The following is a 19,457-nucleotide window of genomic DNA, read 5'->3' as shown; positions in this document are numbered from 1 at the left end:
AAAAAAAAAAAAAAAAAAATTTTTAAAAAAAGACTAACTCTTTTCTAGAACCATCATGTATAGAGCAGCAGAGCTGAGGGCTTTCTCTCACAACACCCACAATTTCCCCATCCATTCTCCTCATCTATTTTATATGTTCCCTTACCTCATCACGACCTCCCTTTTGCACTTAACCTTGGACCTATACTTGGCATACTGTACATACAAATGTCCTACTAGTTAATATGGTAAACCAAAACAGAAGGAAATTTCACCTTTTCCATTGTGATGTTTAATTTACTCCACGTTCACAACAAGAAAAACTACAAAGTCAAAGGCATCAGTAGATTTTTTGGAACGTGCGTGGTGAGAGGCCTTGTGGAGTGCAGAGGTGCTGCTATCGCTTCCAGTGGGGTTGGCATGACCACTGCGGGCTCAGCAAATGAAGCTCCTGAAATTCCAGACAACGTGGGAGACTGGCTTCGGGGAATCTACCGCTTTGCCACTGATAGAAATGACTTCTGGAGGAACTTTTTTTTTTTAATTAATTAATATATTTATTTTATTTTTGGCTGTGTTGGGTTTTCACTGCTGCATATGGGCTTTCTCTAGTTGTGGTGAGTGCTGGCTTCTCACTGTGGTGGCTTCTCTTGTTGTAGAGCACGGGCTCTAGGTGCGCAGGCTTCAGTAGTTGTGGCACGTGGGCTCAGTAGTTGTGGCTTGCAGGCTCTAGAACACAGGCTCAGTAGCTGTGGCACATGGGCTTAGTTGCTCCACAGCAGGTGGGATCTTCCCGGACCAGGGTTTGAACCTGTGTCCCGTGCATTGGCAGGCGGATTCTTAACCACTGTGCCACCAGGGAAGCCACTTCCAGAGGAACTTGATCCTTAATTTGGGACTCTGCTGCCGGAGTTTGGCTGGCCAGGAATTTGAGTGACATTGACTTAATGGCACCTCAGCCTGGGGTGTAGTCGTAAAGAAACATGGAACCCCTGTGCTGTACTCGAACCTTCCATAAACAGAGCCTCCAATCTGTGACCATCACAAGACTTGCCCTGATTGCAGCTGAAGTTTGATTCAGATGGGCACCTTTCTTTCCCTGCTTGATTTCCTTTTCTTTGCTGAGTCCACTCAGAACACCCTTCTCTGGTCAGCAGGCAGGCATCGGCTAAAGTGTTGTCCTCTGTTCTGTAAGTTCTGTACATAGTTCCAAAGTTTCTGCAGGGGATGATCTTTGCTCTTGTCCTGAGGAAAAATCTAATGGTATTTCAACAAATAAAGACTGTACACACACACAAAAAAAAAAAAAAAAAAAAAAAAAAAAAGACTGTACACAAAGACTAAAAAAAGTAGATTTTTTTGGCCCTTTCATGTACAGAAAACCTTCACTCAATCTTGCACCCCTCTCTAGTGACAATCCTTTCCTCCCTTTCTCTCTAAACTTCTTAAAGAAGTAGTCTACACACACTGTTTCCAGCCCAACATACACATTCACTGCTCAACCTACTGCAATACGTCTTTGGCTCTCACTTTGAAATTAAAATTGATTTTACTAAGGTCACCAATCGTATTCCTCAATTCTAAGATACCCTGAGTATAAGATAAAACATCAATTTAATAATAGCTTCTTGGGGGAACATCATATTAAATATGTACATGGGCTGTAAGTCACATCCCAATTTCCAAAACATTAAAGTAGTCTTAAAATTAAAGATATCCAGTATTTGCTTTTTCAGTTACCTCCTGTGGCCTTTGTGAGATGTTTGACCCTGCTAACCACTCGCCTCCTCAAGCCACTCCACCCCCTTGGTTTCTGTGTTCAGCCTTTCTGGTCCTCCCCACACCTCAGTGTTATCTTATTCGCTTTCTTGAACTTTGCTTCCTCTGTCCATCCCTTAATATTAGTAATCCCCAGCATTCCATCCCGTGCCCTTTCTCCTCTCCATATTCTCTCTAGGAAATCTTAAATACTCAACATTCCTCTACACCAATGTATGGCCAGCTCCAGATACTACCTCTTACCTGAGCTGCAGACTCCTATTGCTGTGCCTCCTGACAGTTCTACTTGGACTTCACACTCCCCCTCATGCAATCTCACGCTACTCATCATTTCCCACTACCTCTCGCTTCCCCTCATCATTTCCCACTACCTCTCGCCTCCCCTCCTCTCTCCAGGTTGGTGGTATCACCACTTACTTGGTCACTCACTCTAGAACCTTTTAAGCCATCACCATCTTTCCTTCACTCTAGTCAAACACCAAGCATTACAATGTCATCTCCCAAATCTCCTTCAAATTTGGCCCCTCCTCTCCAGACCCACTGCCACTTTTTAGTACCATCATCATCTGAAGAATTGCATTTGGTCTCTCAATAGGTTTCTCTGCCTTGTTTAATTTTGACCCACTCACATCCATCCTCCACCTCACTGCTAGAGAAAGAGTTGACATTTATTGAGCACTTACTATATTATATGCCAGGCACTGCTATAAGCACATTACATGGATTTAATTCCTACAACAACCTTAGGAGTTGGGTGATACTGTTATTATCACATCTGTTTTCTACATGGGGAAACTGAGGCCCAGAGCAGTTAAGTGGTGGTACAGCTTCAAATCAAGGCAGTCCAATTCCAGAGACTGGGCTACACTATACAGCCTTCTAAAAAGTGCAAATCTAACACTTGCTTCAAGCTTCCAAAGATTCCACATTACCTGTAAGATAAAATCCAAATTCTTCAGCCAGACAAGAGTTCTAGCACCAACCGACCTGGAGATAAGCTTATCATCTTCATCACACTCCCTATTCTTGCAATTTACCCTCCAGCAATACAAAACTACCTAGAATTCCCAGCAAAGATGTGCAGTTTCACAACCTCTGCCTTTGCTTATACGGAACACCCTGTCCCCTCTTTCTTCACCTGGCCAGCAGGTATTCAAACACATTACTTTATGGGAAATGACTTACCCTACCCCCAATCCTCACCACAGCCAAGTTAAGGTCTCTTTCCTAGGCTTCCACTACCCCATGCAAAACACTGTCAAAGCACTTCCCACATTATAATGACATCATCTATGCGCCTATATCTCTCCCTTATCAGTCAGTAAACTACCAAAGGAGCAGGGATAATGTGTTAATCTATCATTCTGAGTTCTCAGCACTTAGCATAATGCCTGGTACAAACTGACATTGAACAACATAGAGCCTTAACAAATTAGGTCAGAGCAGACCATTCAATATAACATCTACTTGCTAATCTACAAAGATAAGCCCATTTTTCAAATTGGCAGATGGGGCACACCCAAATAAAGAAAAAATAAACTTGGGACTTCCCTGGTGGTCCAGTGGGTAAGACTCCACGCTCCCAATGCAGGGGGCCTGGGTTCAATCCCTGGTCAGGGAACTAGATCTCGCACGCATGCCGCAGCTGAGAGTCTGCATGCTGCAACTAAGAAGTCTGCACGCTACAACCAAGAAGTCCGCACGTCACAACTAAGACTCGGCACAACTAAAATAATATTTTTAAAAAGAAGAAGGAAAAACAAACTTGATTCAAACCCAATCTTTAAAAAATTTTAATACTAGCAACAGTGTTTTTTAAAAAAAAAATGTTTAGTTCTCAGAAGAAAAAAAGAGCATTCTATTAATCTTTTTTTAAATTTAGCTTCACAATTTAAGAATTAAGTGTTTTTAATTTGCTCATAGTTATGAAACAGAATTAAAGTTCTCTGCACATGAGTGTTTTCCACCTGCCATTTTGCAAAAGGGCCTCATTTCTGCACCTGGGCTGCAGTGTGTCTGTAGGTGTCTGCATGCACAACAGTAGAGGCTGGTTTCCCACATCCAGTAGAAGTGTGCAGAGCCAAAAGTGTAAGAAGTGCCAGGAAGTTTTCTAATGCAAGGTCTAAAATGGGCAGGGGGCGGGAATGGGGAAAAGATGTGAATCCATTTACAACACCCCCATTTCTTTTATGATCACAAGAGCAACCCAAGACTCCAAGTAGACCCAAGTCATCTGAGGAGACACCTGGCTAGATCACTGCTCTTTCTGCAGAATCTTCAAAATGGTTCATGGTTTTTACGGATTGAATTGTATTCCCTCAAAATTCATATATGAAAGCCCTAACCCCCAGTACTTCAGAAAGTGACTGCATTTGGAGACAAGCCCTTTAACGATGTAATTAAGTTACAGTGAGGACCTTAGGACATGTCCTAATCCAATATGATTGGTGTCCTTCTACAAAGAGACACCAAGGGTGCTCATGCATAGAGGGGATGACCAGGGGAAGAGGCAGCAAGAGGGCTGCCATTGTAAGCCAAGGAGAGGCTTCAGAGGAAACCATCCCTCTAGCACCATGATCTTGGACTTCTGGGCTCCAGAACTGTGAGAAAATAAATTAGTGCTGTTCAAGCCACACAGTCTTTGGTATTTTATCATGGCATCCCAAGCAGACCAACACAAAGGTTTAAACTGGGCATCAGCTGTGGACATTCTGGTTGAATCCCCAGTCACTACAGCCTTGACTCAAGCATGCTCAGTGAAAGAATCAACATTCTGCACAGCAAAGGAAATCACCAACAAAATGAAAAGGTAACCTAGAGAATAGGAGAAAATATTTGCAACTCACTTATCTAACAAAGGGTTAATATCCAAAATGTGTAAAGAACTCATACAATTCAATAGCAAAAAAACCTAAACAACCTGTTTTAAAAATTGTCAGAGGATCTGCATAGACATTTTCCCAAAGAAGACATACAGATGGCCAATAGGTACATGAAAAGATGCTCAACATCATTAATTATCAGGGAAATGCAAATCAAAACCACAATGAGGGCTTCCCTGGTGGCGCAGTGGTTAAGAATCCACCTGCCAATGCAGGGGAAACGGGTTCAAGCCCTGGTCCGGGAAGATCCCACATGCCGCGGAGCAACTAAGCCCGTGTGCCACAACTACCGAGCCTGTGCTCTAGAGCCCGTGAGCCACAACTACTGAGCCCGTGTGCCACAACTACTAAGCCTGTGTGTCTAGAGCCCGTGCTCCGCAACAAGAGAAGCCCAAGCACCACAACGAAGAGTAGCCCCTGCTTACTGCAACTAAAGGAAGCCCGCGCGCAGCAACGAAGACCCAATGCAGCCCAAAAAATAAAAATAAATAAATAAATGTATATTTAAAAAAAAAAAAACCACAATGAGATATCACCTCACACCTGTTAGAATGGCTATTATCAAAAAGACAAGAAATAGGGAATTCCCTGGTAGTCCAGTGATTAGAGATCCGTGCTTCCACCGCAGGGGGCATGGCTTCGATCCCTGGTCAGAGAACTAAGATCCCATGATGCGCAGCAAGGCCAAAAAAAAAAAAAGACAAGAAATAACAATTGTTGGTGAGGATGTGGAGAAAAGGGAACCCTCATGCAAAGCTCATGTTGGTGGGAATGTAAATGGGTACAACCACGGTAGAAAACAGTATGAAGGTTCCTTACAAAGTTAAATATAGAACTATCATATGATCCAGCAATTCCACGTATGGGTAGTATTTATCCAAAGAAAATGAAAACACTAACTCAGAATGCTACATGAAGCCCCATGTTCACTGCAGTATTACTTACAACAGCCAAAATAGGGAAATATCTTGAGTGTCCATCAATGGATGAATGGATAAAGAAGATGTGGTATATATATATATATATATATATAAAATGGAATATCATTCGGCCATAAGGAAGAATGAAACCTTGCCATTTGTGACAACAGGGATGGACCTTAAGGGCATTATGCTAAGTGAATTAAGTCAAACAGAGAAAGTCCAATACCACAGGATCTCACTTATATGTGGGATCAAAAACAAACAAAAAAACCCCAGGCTTATAGATACAGAAAACAGATTGGGTGATTGCCAGAGGTGAGGAGTGGGGGGTTGGGAGGCAAAATGGGTGAAGAGGATCAAAAGGTACTAACTTCCAGTTATAAAATAAATAAGTCATGGAGATGTAATGGGCAGCATGGTGACTGTAGTGAATAATACTGTACTGCATATTTAAAAGTTGCTAAGAGAGTAGACCTTAAAAGTTCTCATCACAAGGAAAAAAATTCTGTAATCATGTATGGTGATAGATGTACATTTACTGTGGTGATCATTCTTCAATAGTTATAAATTTTATATTATTATGTTGTACACCTGAAACTAATATAATGTTGTATTCAAAATATACCTCAATAAAATATTTTAAAAATCAACAGAATTCTTGAAGACTTCTGCAAGGTTTGTCCTATACTTTTAATTAATTATATCCAAATTCTAGACACATGTTACTGAGCATGACCAAATGAATAAAATAATAGCATGAATAAAATAATAGCAGCTAACATTTCTTGAATACTATGTACCAGATACTCTTCTGAGCCCTTTACAGGTTTAATTCATTTAATCCTTGTAATAATGCTATGAAATAAATATTATTATTGCTCCCATCTTACATGTGAGTTAATTGAGGCACAGAACTGAAGTAATTTGCTCAAGTTCACAAAGCTAGTAGGAGGCAGAGCTAGGATTCTAACCCAGGTAATCTGGCTCCACGGTATGATACATTACACAACTATGTAAAACAAAAACAAATAAAAATAACTATAGTGCCATTGCAAAGGTCAAGGTAAATCAATTTGTTCAGGCATAGAAATATGTCCAAAATGTAAAAACAATATGTAGAACATGACCCTATTTTTACAAATAATAAAAATAACCCAAATATACACATAAAGGAATCTCTAAGAAGAGACTCCAAACACTTGACAGTGCATATTATCTGAGAGATGAGAATACAGGCAGCTTTTCTTTGTGTAATAAACAAGTATGTATTAAGTGTTTTAATTTAAAGAAAAAAGAGTGGGAAGAGGAATAAAAAGGGAAAAAAATAATAAAGATCACAAGAAGCAAAGAAAAATAAAACAAAGCAAGAAAGGAGAGGCAAAAACAAAGGCAAAAAGAAAGGAAGGATGATAAAGAATAACAGGAAATACCCAAATACTGACACACCAGGAAGCACAGAATGATTAAATAAGACTTTAAAGGTGAAATGAAGTAACAGATGAGTAGGAAATAGATTATTACACTATCAAGATTCTGTTTGTGAGTCTGATAAATTTCAAGGAGAGAAAAAGGGCACGAAGAAATGAGAGCACATGCATTGTCTCATTAAAAACCCTGTGAGGAGGGAAAAAAAAGAAAAAAAAAAAACCCTGGAAGACAAGTACTATTGTTATCACCCCATTTTATAGATGAGAACATTGAGGCTTAGCACAGTTGCCCCAAATCACACAGCTGCAAACAACAAGGTGGGAATCTTAACCCAAGTCTGCCTAACTCTGAGTCTCCAAAACTACTGCACTACACAGCATCTTCAGCAGAGCTGCAAGGAAACACCATTCATACTTCAAGATCCTGTTCCAGTGTCCCTTGATCCATCATGCCTTCCCTCAATCAAAATTAATCTCTCTCCAACTTCTAGAAATATAGCCTAAGAAAATAAAATAATTAAAGGTAAGCTTAAAGATGTATGTTCAAAGACAATTTAATGTATTTCGTACAGCAAAGAAAAAAAATAAACCTAAATGCTCAACAAAAGGTGAACAGTTAATTACAGGATAGCCATACAGTAGAATACTATAGAAGGGATTTTGTTTAAAGTGTATTTTGCTAAAAAAAAAAAAAAAAAAAAAAAAAAAAAAGAAACAGGACATGCTACCACCATACCAGGGCACATAGATGTTCCTATCCTCTCTGTCATAGAACGTAGTCACCTACCTCATTTAAAACTAGTATTCAGTCATTAACTAATAATCTAAATGAGAAGGGATCTGTAACACAGTTTTGTTTTTTCCCACTGTAATTCCTACATAATCTGACAAACCGGCCACAGCTCAAAGTAGCATTAGTACACAGTTTGGTTTAAACATTGATATCTATGGATTTCTGTTGAGCTAGTGTGACCCTAATCAATTTCTGCCCACAGAGCCAAGACTTAAGGAAAAGTCAGTGACACCAAACGGCCATTTTATTTTTTCTGATATATTTTGCACAGGTCATCTATACCACACATTTATTCATAGTGGAAAGACTAGAATAAAACCAGCAATCAGTGTTTATCTCTAGATAATAGGATGGCATGTGATTTTACTTTCTCTATATCCCTCTGTTTTCCCATTATTCCACACTGAACATCTATTATTTCTTAATAAAAAATTTATCATTTTAAAAAGTAACTCTTTCCTTCTATGCTCCCCAAACATTTCGTGCTTCGATGACAGCCCCTGACGCACGGTGCTCTGTATTCTTAGTCAATATATGTCTGTAGTTCCTTGGGAACAGAGAAACCAAATTACGTTTGTATCCTCCCCCATTCCTAGCACTGTGCTTTTCCGCTTTGAAGCAATGCTGTGATGAGAAGGTGGTCTCAAAGGGTGGAGGCATCCAGACATCTCACAGAACCCACCCACAACCCTCCCTTGTACACGCAGGTCAAACCCACAACAGCAAAGCTACTTCCTTCTGCTGCTTTACTAAGAAATCTTTGTTTTCTGTATGCATCCTGTTAATTATTAGAATTTTCCTTAAGTTGTTTTCGTGCAATGAGTTTGTTTTGATCCATTTAAAAACAAACAAACAAAGGAAGGAAAAGGAGGGAAGCCAGCCAGCCAGCCAGCCAAGCCAGTCTCTGGTTTTCTCTAAGAATTCATCCAAACTTCCCCTCTACGCAGATGAGCCTCATAGGACACGCCCACTGTGAGGGAGCTAGAGCCTCGGAATAGGGAGGATGAGCCAAAGCCTTGGAAAGCCGCCAGCTACAGTGTGTTCACAGTTTACCTAACGTGGGCTAATTGTTACAATACCTGACTCCCCTCAGAGCTTCTTGATAGCAGATGTTATTCATTTTTTATCCCTAATCTCTAGCACAGTGCTCATAACATAGTAAACACCAATGTTTATTGGATTAACAGATGAATTTGACATTGCAATACAATTAGAACCTGGACCCAGGGCTTCCACCCCCAGTTTGCTCTTTCCTTCCCACCGCTCACCCTGTAGAGACTGAAGTCACTCCTGGGGTTTGGGGTGGGACAGATAAGGAATGCGTGGGCAAGAGGAAGGCTCTGTGAGCCCAACAACAGGCTGGGCTAAGTCTAAACAGCCAGGCTTGGCTGTACTTTCAGTAACGTGGTTCAACTGGCGAGGCCCTCTGAGGATGGTGGAAAGTGGTGATGGCAGTGTAGGACAGGAGAGCTTTCACGCCGTTGCTCCCTCCTGCCCTCTCTCAGCAGAATTTCCAGTTCTACCTGCTCAGCTCTCCTCCCCCACCCATCTCCCCATTACAAGGGAAGGCTCTGCCTGCCTACCCAGGGCTCGCTCCAGGGGGCCTGGCATCAAACTTCCTGCCAACCAGCTGCTTCCTCCTGTCCTACACATTTTAAAACAAATGACACCAGGCGGACTTTAGACAGAAACTCTGCTTATCAGGGAGTCCCAGGCAGATGAACTCTGAGTTTTCAATGCCTGGAAAACCCCAGTATGTATCCACTCACATTACATCTCACAACCCCCTGACAACACTGAAACCTCTTCCACAATTACGTTTGACAAGTGGCCATCCAGGTCTTCCCTGAACCTCTAGAGGAAGCAGGTCTGAGTTTGGAGATTCCCCAAGGTCTTTCCTCAATGCTAACAGATGTGAAAAACAAGCCCCATCATTTCCTAATCTCTCACATAAAATGTATATAGCTTTTAAGTCTGTCTTTGAGCAGCAGTATCAGCCACTTCTGAGTCCAAAGAACAGATGCCCCTTGACCCAGAGGACTTGGGGAGGAGGGCGGGGGAGGGGGTGGAATATTCTAATGGCCAAGGCCACACCACCAATATGAAAAGATCTCCAGGGTATATTAAATGAAATAAACAAGATACAGGATGGAATACAATGAATATAGTGTGCCTCTTTTTGTGTAAGAAAAGGGAAAAGAAAGAAATATATATTTATATATACTGATATTTGTATAACAAAACACTGGAAAGATGTATAGGAAACTAGGGGAGATATGGAGTGAACAGGAACAGGGTGGGAGTGATAACCCCACTCTTTTATATCATTTTGATTCTCGAACCACACTAATGTATTAACCTCTTCTAAATAAATAAACTTTGTTTTTTTAATTACAGCAGCTCCACCCTAAGCCAAAACTAGGTTGGAGACTCCAGGCAAGCCCAGATCACAAAAAAACCGAAGAGAAACGTCATAAAGTGAAAGGGTTCTGGAGCCAGGAGGGAAAGATTAAGACACTGGAATTCCACTACCACTCACTTCCTAGTTCCAACTTGCTGTGTCACTAGTTTCTAAGTTCTGGTTTCGAGGGAACAATTCTTTCCTGGGAGTAATTTCAACCCCCCAGTAGAGGGAGGGGAAAGGAGGACTGACTCACCGATCTACAGTTTGAGGTAAATCTAACCCTGAACAGCAAAGCTAGAAAGGCAGAAACATCAATACGAAAGAAACATCGGGACTCACAGACTGACCCAGACACAGGGCAGCAGTTCCTCCCTCCTGGAATGTTTCAGTGGGGACACTACATGAAGTAAGAGGTGTGTGTGCAAACACCAGGATTCCAACCTAGGTTTCCTCTTTCTCCTCTGCAGTTACACCAAAAAGTCATCCTATGCACACACCACCCTGCTAAGGTGTGTGCATTTCTATGCCTCTTCCTGCCTGGGAGAGAGCTGGAAACTTTTCTAAGCAAGGCTCTCTACGGGGAGGGAGACTAGTACTCTCTGTCACCAGTTTTACTTTTCCCAGGCCCAGTTCTCCCAGTGTTTAGTCTCCAACCCTGTCTCAGTAGGCTCAGGCCTTCCTCTCCACTAGGTTCCCCAGGCTGGGGTTGGGCCTTTGCTTGATCCTTTCTTCTTCCTCCCTGATGGCACAGCCCACATGAGGAGCAGCCCTGGAGGGAGGAGGGAGAACATGCAGGCATCCTATATATGCTTCCAGTATCCCAAGGGCAGAGGACAGATTAGACGCTCAAGAAAGCCCCTACTTTTTCACTCTCGCCTTTTGGAATCTAGCAGGGTCTCTCCCTGCTTCCTTTGACCTGCTCTACTATGGGCAGCATCCTTTCATCCTCACAAAATCCAAAGGGGATAAAAGCTGCCCGATAATAATCGTTTCATATATATGTAATGTAGCTATTATCCCAGTTGATCCTCAGGACAAGGTTAGGACAAGTATTATTACTCCCGTTTTACAGATGAAAAGACTGAGTTACTAGCCTAAGATCACAAATAAGGCAGAAAGCCAAGCTAGAACCCAGGTGGGATGGCTTGGCTGCTATCTCCATCCTCATTGTACTAACCAAATTGCTCCCCCCAGGTCTAGCCCTATTTACATGTGACAAGGTCAGTTCCTCCATCTCCTGGACATGTTATTTTCTAGGATCCACTGTCCTATCAAGCTAATACAACATCATCTCAAGCTCCCTCTAAACCACTGTTTCTTGATTCCCTGAACAGACTAGAGGACACTCCCAAGCTCAGAAGGGTGATATCACAACTCTTTCAGTGTCAGTATGTGATTATTATAGAAAATGAGGGGGAGAGAAAAGAAAAAGGAAACGGAAGAAGGATGCAGCTCTAGGAAGCTTATAAGCCTGACAACTACTGTCACAAATAGTTACTGACTCAGAAACTTCTAGGTTGGGGGTGGGGAGTACTGATACAGCACAAGTGTTGGCAAAGTGTTTAGTACTGAGTACCAAACAGAACCAAAAAAATGACCATGGGTGTCACTAGCAGTTCTAAGATACAGACAGAAGTAAATGGGGAAGAAGGGGAGGAAAAGAAGGGAAACTGAAGAAAAATGGGAAATGGAGGAGTAGAATGAAAGGGAGAAGTGAGAAAAGAAAGAATCTAGTGGGAAAGAAAAATTGAAAAAGGTAGGTAAGACAGTGGACTCTGGAGCAGTATCCCAAACAGATGTTTTGATTCCTGTGCCACAGGGTGCCTGAGACGCTGGAGCCAGGAGTGGGAAAAGGAGAAGTCAGTCAGGAGACTTTGGTTCCAGTACCAGGTCCTTTTGTCAATCTGGAAAAGTCATTTCCCCTCTTTGTACCTGTTTCCTTATCTGTACAATAGGGAGAGGATTCGACTTGTCACTGGTCCAGTCCACCCAAATGTTAATGTTTTTGTGATAAGGGACAAAGGAGTAGTCAATTCATCTGCCTTAAGACACCCTTCAAACTAAGCAAAGTGAAATACCTTATAACTGCTAATATTGATCATAATTGTTCATTTCTTTTATTTCCTAAAACATGGATGTTGAGGGGGAAATGGAGAATCTTACAGATCCCCTACTGACACAACTATCCACAGAAGCACACACACAGACACTCAAGAATCAGACAGATAAGTGTACAGGTGCTGACACAGGTAGACTAAGGCACAAACCACACACTCGGCCGGGCACAAGCATATCTATAGACGGAGGCCTGCCCCAACAAGTGAGTCTCATTGTTCCACAGGAAAGGGAGTTTACAAAGGAAACAAAAACTCTCAAACAAGGCCAGTGGGGAGGGCAGAGTTCTGGCTCTGAGAAGGAACCAGCCAACCAAAAGACAGGACCTCCCCCTGCGAATAGTCACTCAGTCAACAACATTTATTAAGGACTCTGGAAGTAGTTATTCTAGAAAGGAACTTTGAATGCTGTGCTCTGAGAAATTTTAGGTTTCAATTTTGTTTCCTTTTTTTTTTTTTTTTTCCAGATTTTGCACCTGGACACTTTTCCCAGAGCAACAATGGCAACCCAAAGATCCGGGGAAAGCTAAAGAAACCCTTCAGCAACAGCCAGGGAAAGAAACTTCCGCCCCACCCCACCTCCATTAGATTTTCTCTGAGGACCCTTAAGTAGCAGAGCATCCAGGGGCCAAGGGAGTCAGGGTATGAGAGGCTTCCGACTTCTCTCGGGTTGTTCTCGGATGTTGGATGCGTGTTGGAGGGGCAGGATGGCCCCCTTCCCAGGTGTGTGATCCCGGCTGGGCAGGGCCCTCACGCCCACCGGCCCTCACCGGTAAGTGAGGATGAAGGAAAGGGGAACCAACCTCTCCCCGTTATTTTTGGTGAACATGCGGAAAGGCAGCTCCCTCCCGGTGGATGTAAGAGGAGGGGTCATTATTCACCAGTGTGGGGGAGGGGAGCCAGCCACTCACCAGGGTAAGGGGGACGGGAAAGAAGAGGGACGAGCCAGGGGTGGAAAGAGGACTAGGAGGGTGAGGCGGACTGGTTTCTGAACCCCTCCCCTCTCGCGGACAAGAGGTGTGGGGAGCGCCTCCCTCCAACCTCTGACCAGACCCACAGATTCCTCCAAAAGCTCCGGGAACTTACACAGGATCATCGATGTGAAGAGAAGCAACTGTTTGCTCCCGACTTTCGCCTTTGTCCCCAACATGATCAAGATCCCGATACGACAGTAGTCACCGGAGCCCGGGAACAGACACAGCTTCGCCCAACAGGAGCGCAGGGACTAAACTCCAGCCGCCAGGTTGAGCCCAGCCCAGCCCTTCCCTTCACGCCCGATTGGTCGGCGCCCCGCCTCTGCACATTCCGATTGGTGGAAGGAGCCGCCGCTCCACTGAGTGATTTCACCGTCGCCAGGTGCAACTCCGCCCACTACTCCCCACCAGGGCTGACTGGCGCCTTTCCAAGACCAAGCCGCCTCTGATTGGGCCAGGAGACTGTCGCGTAAGGAGACCCAGACCTCACCTTCTGCAGGTGAGGACACTGTGATTGGGCGGCGTTCCTGAAGTAGGGACTTTCTGACTGGCTAGGTTTTGAGTTGGAGCTGGAAGATTAGAGGAATACCTTAAAGGAGATCGTAGGGAAGGTAGTCGAACTGTGGGACTCGAGAGAGACAGGCCTGAGTTCTTTTGTTTGTTCGACTGTAAATTGCTGGATGCTGCAGAAACCTTGGTCCCGTCCTTTGGCAAGTGAAAACCACATGTATTAATATGCAAGGGTTGGGGGAGAAGACCAGGAGATAAGTGGGGAATGATATGTTGACACTACCCCCCAAACTGTGCTTCCTCTGTCCACTCCATTCGCAGCATTCAAGGCTCCGCTGAGAGGAGAAAAGGGAAAAGGAGCGCTCAATTCAATAGTGGGAAAAGCAGAATCACATTACCAAACAAACCCAGATAATACAAACTGACCTACAGACGCTCTATAAACATCACTGAGTGACTGTGGATATGTCCTTTACATTTGTTTAATCAGTCAGAAGAGCTCTGCATTTCAGAATTACGTATCTTCTCACTGTGACTAACAGTCGGGTGCTGACTAAACCCTCTTTCTATAGGCTATGTTTTTTTGTTTTTTGTTTTTTGTTTTGCGGTACGCGGGCCTCTCACTGCTGTGGCCTCTCCCGTCGCGGAGCACAGGCTCCGGACGCGCAGGCTCAGCGGCCATGGCTCATGGGTCCAGCCGCTCGGCGGCATGTGGGATCTTCCCAGACCGGGGCACGAACCCGTGTCCCCTGCATCGGTAGGCGGACTCTCAACCACTGCGCCACCAGGGAAGCCCTGTTACATCATTTTTAATTGAAACTCGTGCTCAACACCTTTACTATTTCTAGTTTCTATTTTATAATGATTTTATTTTGTAATCTTAGTATATCCAGGTTGCCTGTGGGAAAACTTCCTGAGCCTTATCTCACTGCAAGTAAGAGGTCCACACTTGTATCCAAAACAGTGGTATTCTTTGACCTTTTGCTTCTTTCACCTTTGTTCTCATTCCTTTGGGCCAAAAGTCTACTTCTGGTTTCACCCAACTTAAAGCAATGTTTATCAAGCACCTATTGGGTACTGTGGGGGAATACAAATAAATATAAACCGCAATCCCTGACTTCAAATGGCTTACAATCTACTTGCAAGACTAATACAGGAAACAGGACAATATGTAACCAAAAGAGAAACTTTGTATTACTAAATTGAAACAAATATTTGGGTGCCTGCCACTTGGAAAGCTCTGTTCTTTACCCTCAAGGGAATTTAAACTCTTGGAGAGAGAGACATATACATGAAATTACATGAAATTAAGTCAGAGAGTAAAGAGGAGCAGAGAGAAGAGCTTAGAGAGTCACTCTGGGCTGTGATTGTCAGAGAAAATTTTATGATGCGGGTACTTGAGCCAGGGGGTTTAAAGGAACTCTGAGATCAGTCTGAGAAGGGTAGAAGGGTCATCTTAGAGGTCATTTAAGTCATCCTCTCACCCTTCACAGAAAGGCCAATACAACCACCAAGAGTTTAAACATCCTCTGGTTAAACTCTTTGAATAATTCTATTTTTTTTTTTTTTTTTTTTTTTTGGCCGTGTCGCACACTTGCCGGATCTCAGCAGTTCCCTGATCAGGGACTGAACCCGGGGCACAGCAGTGAAAGTGCTAAATCCTAACCACTAGACCGCCAGGAAACTCCCTTTTTTTACAACCCTTAATTGTTAAAATATTCTTTCAACAAAACTGGAATATGTCTCCTGCTTCCAAACACTGCTCCCTGGAGTTACACAAAATGTATCATTGTTCTTTACCAATGACAGCCCTTCCTTTAAGTATTTTAAGATTCTTATTGTGAGCCTCCTTTCCTTCTCCAAGCTAAACTATCCTTCAAATAGTCTTCATATTGCTACCCGAAAACTGGGTTCGCCTCTTGGTGGGTGTCGAGCCAATAGACACAACCAAGCCAAAGATCGGGAGAAGGAAGAATTTATTATTACTAGCAGCAAGTAGGGAGAACACCGGGGATCTTTCCCAAAGCAGCATCTCCCTGAACAGCAAAACTGGGGAACTTTTAAGCTAAGGGAACATGCATATTCATAAAGGGGCTTGAGCAGAGAACTCAGCATAGAATTGGGGCAAAGGTCAACAGAGTCCAAGCTTTAGCTGATTGAAGTCAGGAGGGTCAACATCATCATTCCATCCTCCACCTGGTTGGGGGCCTTAGTTCTTACAGAACTCAAGGATATATTATTATGTATATCCCTTGAGGAGGAAGTAGGACTCTGCCTTATCACTGCACTATTGTTTGACCGCCTTTTCTCTGTTCTTGCATTCCTTTGTTCCCTTAATATCATTAATTACTGAGACCTGTTCAAGGGGCAAGCATTGCGGCCAGGCTTAGATCATAAAATGGCTTAGGCCAAAATGGCTTCTCTTATGTCAAGAAAGCCATTCCTGGTCTCTTTCTCCTGGGACCCCCTAACTTATCTGCTTACAAAATAGCACAGATTTACATGCCACCCCCCAATTACTCTCACTCCTCTGGATAACCCCTTGTTTATTATTGTACCAAGAACTGAACCAGGCACTGGAGAAACCACCTCTATGGGATGGACAGGTCTCAGTTCAAACCCAGTTCCCCAATCTAGCTACCTTGGCCAGCTCACATCTGTCTGAAACTTTCTCCATACAGAAGGTAGTTATGATGATGGTAATATGACTTACCTTATGGCAAAATAAGAATTAAATAATATAATTGATGTACTATGCTTACCACAGGGCCTGGTACATTTTAAGTACTGAAATGGTAGCTATTTCCATCACTCTTATTATTTACAGTCTAAGAATGCATTGGCAACCCACACACTTACGGTCAATTAATCTATGACAAAGAAGGCAAGAATATACAGTGGAGAAAAGACAATCTCTTCAATAAGTGGTGTTGGGAAAATTGGACAGCTACACGTAAAAAAATGAGATTAGAACATTTCCTCACACCATATTCAAAAATAAACTCAAGGGCTTCCCTGGTGGCACAGTGGTTAATAATCCACCTGCCAATGCAGGGGACACGGGTTCGAGCTGGTCCGGGAAGATCCCACATGCTGTGGAGCAACTAAGACCGTGCGCCACAACTATTCAGCCTGTGCTCTAGAGCCCGCGAGCCACAACCACTGAGCCCGCGTGCCTAGAGCCCGTGCTCCCCAACAAGAGAAGCCACCGCAATGAGAAGCCCACGCACCGCAATGAAGAGTAGCCCCCGCTCACCACAACTAAAGAAAGCCCGTGTGCAGCAACGAAGACCCAACGCAGCCAAAAATAAAATTAAATAAATAAATTTTTTTAAAAAACTCAAAATGGATTAAAGACCTAGAAGAGAACATAGGCAGAACACTCTTTGACATAAATCGTAGCAATATTTTTTTGGATCTGTCTCCTAAGGCAAAAGAAGTAAAAGTAAAACTAAACAAATGGGACCTAACTAAACTTAAAAGCTTTTGCACAGCAAAGGAAACCATCAACAAAAGGAAAAGACAATCTGCTGAATGGGAGAAAATACTATTTGCAGATGATATGATCAATAAGGTGTTACTATCCAAAATATATAAACAGCTCATACAACTTAATATCAAAAAAAACCCCAATTTTAAAACAGCCCAGATAGACAGTTTTCCAAAGAAGACATACAAATGGCTAACAGGCCCATGAGAAGATGCCCAACATCACTAGTTATTAGAGAAATGCAAATCAAAAGCACAATGAGATATCACCTCACACCTGTCAGAATGGCTATTATCAAAACATCTACAAATAACAAATGTTGGCAAGGATGTGCAGAAAAGGGAACCCTTGTACACTGTTGGTGGTAATGTAAATTGGTGCAGCCAGTATGAAAGTTCCTCAAAAAACTAAAATTAGAACTATCATACGATCCAGCAATTCCACTCCTGGGTGTATAGCCGAAGAAAATAAAAATGCTAATTTGAAAATATACATGATGCATCCCAATATTCATAGCAGCATTATTTACAATAGCCAACATATGTAAGCAACCTAAGTGTCCACCAGCAGGTGAATGGATAAAGAGGATGTGATTGATACACACACACACACACACACACACACACACACACACACACACACACAATGGAATACAACTCAGCCATGAAAAAGAATGAAATTCTGCCATTTGCAACAACTTGGATGGAAATGGAGAGTATTATGCTTAGTGAAATAACTCAGACAGAGAAAGACAAATACTGTATGTTATCATTATATGTGGAATCTGAAAAATAAAACAAACAGATATATATAACAAAACAGACTCACAGAAAACAAACTAGTGGATACTAGTGGGGAGAGGGAAGGAGGACAAGATAGGGGTATGGGATTAAGAGATACAAACTATTATGTATAAAATAGACAAGCAACGAAAATATATTGTACAGCACCAGGAAATATAGCCTTTATCTTGTAATAACTTTAAATGGAGTATAATCTATAAAAATATTGAATCACTATGCTGTATATCTAAAATTAATATAATATTATAAATCAACTATACTTCAATTTTTTAAATGCATTTGTAAATATGATTAATACTATAGAATTATTAACTAATAACATTAATATTATTATAACTACTAAGTTATTTATAGTCAATTTGCAGCAAACCAAAACCCATAAGCCTTTTATTTTCACTTGGACTACTATTAAATCAGGTCTCTCACATACTATATTTATACTATTGTTTTTAACCAAAGTACATTTTGCATTTATACCCACTCAATTTCATATTTTTTGTTTTGAAAATGAATTAATATACAGAAAAGTATACATGTAATAATGTTAATGATTAAAGTAAATACAAATAACATGTATTCCAGTTATTTCCATATAAAACATTTATGTATATATTAATATTTACAAAGCATGAAAGTAATTTTGGGGCATGCAAATAATTTGATATTCACCAGGTTCCTTTTCCCATAAACTTGATTAAAGAAATAATAAATTTTAAAATTTCATTATCATTGACATTTGTTTTCTGTGGTCTTTTTTGAAAGCCAGATTTTGTAAACTTCAGACTGGTGAGTTTGTCTGCAAAGTAGAAAATTCTGGAAGGGACTATTAAATATAAATCTTGATTTTGTCATCCAGTATATTAGCAGTTGCACCTGAATCTGTGTTATATGCAAATTTCATACACATGCTATCTATGACCCAATTCAATAAGTTAATAAAAATATTGAAGAAGGACAGAGTTGAAAACAGAATCCTTAAGTGACTTCTTTCCAAGCTGGCATAGTACACTAATAGCACTCTAGGTATTGATATTTCCAGAGGTTCCTGTTGAGAGATGATGTGCTTCTGTCATATGCTGGTCATATGGATACCTTACATTTTATAATCAATCTTGTTAGTCATTTTGCTTTACTCTCTAGGAAGACCAAGCCCAAATTTGCAATGCAAGTCCAAAAATTGACATGCATTCCTCATTTCACCTGACTTTATCCTGACTTCACCTGACTATGCTATTCAATCTTCCCTTAGCCCTGACATTTTTTTTTCTTTTATCCTTTTTGGAATGTAGGGTTTTCTGTACATACAAACATACTGTAGTGATGCTGTGATGTGCTACCCAGACTCCCTTTCAGAAATGAAGAACAGGGGCTTCCCTGGT

General features: G+C 41.9%; 1 protein-coding gene across 1 annotated transcript in view; it reads right to left on the bottom strand.

Annotated features, from left to right (window-relative positions):
• Window positions 1-14,216, bottom strand: part of F11R (F11 receptor) — a 23,285-nt gene extending 9,069 nt beyond the window's left edge. Inside the window, exon 1 of the mRNA XM_007112304.4 lies at window positions 13,388-14,216. Within this exon, the coding sequence (XP_007112366.1) occupies window positions 13,388-13,451 (64 nt within the window). The 5' untranslated portion in view covers window positions 13,452-14,216. The remainder of the gene's footprint in view (window positions 1-13,387) is intronic.
• Window positions 14,217-19,457: the final 5,241 nt, after the last annotated feature.

The sequence above is a fragment of the Physeter macrocephalus genome, chromosome 4 (assembly GCF_002837175.3).
Source record: "Physeter macrocephalus isolate SW-GA chromosome 4, ASM283717v5, whole genome shotgun sequence".
Taxonomy (NCBI): domain Eukaryota; kingdom Metazoa; phylum Chordata; class Mammalia; order Artiodactyla; family Physeteridae; genus Physeter; species Physeter macrocephalus.
The sequence above is the reverse complement of the archived record's forward strand: the minus strand, read 5'-3'. Positions and strand labels throughout refer to the sequence as shown.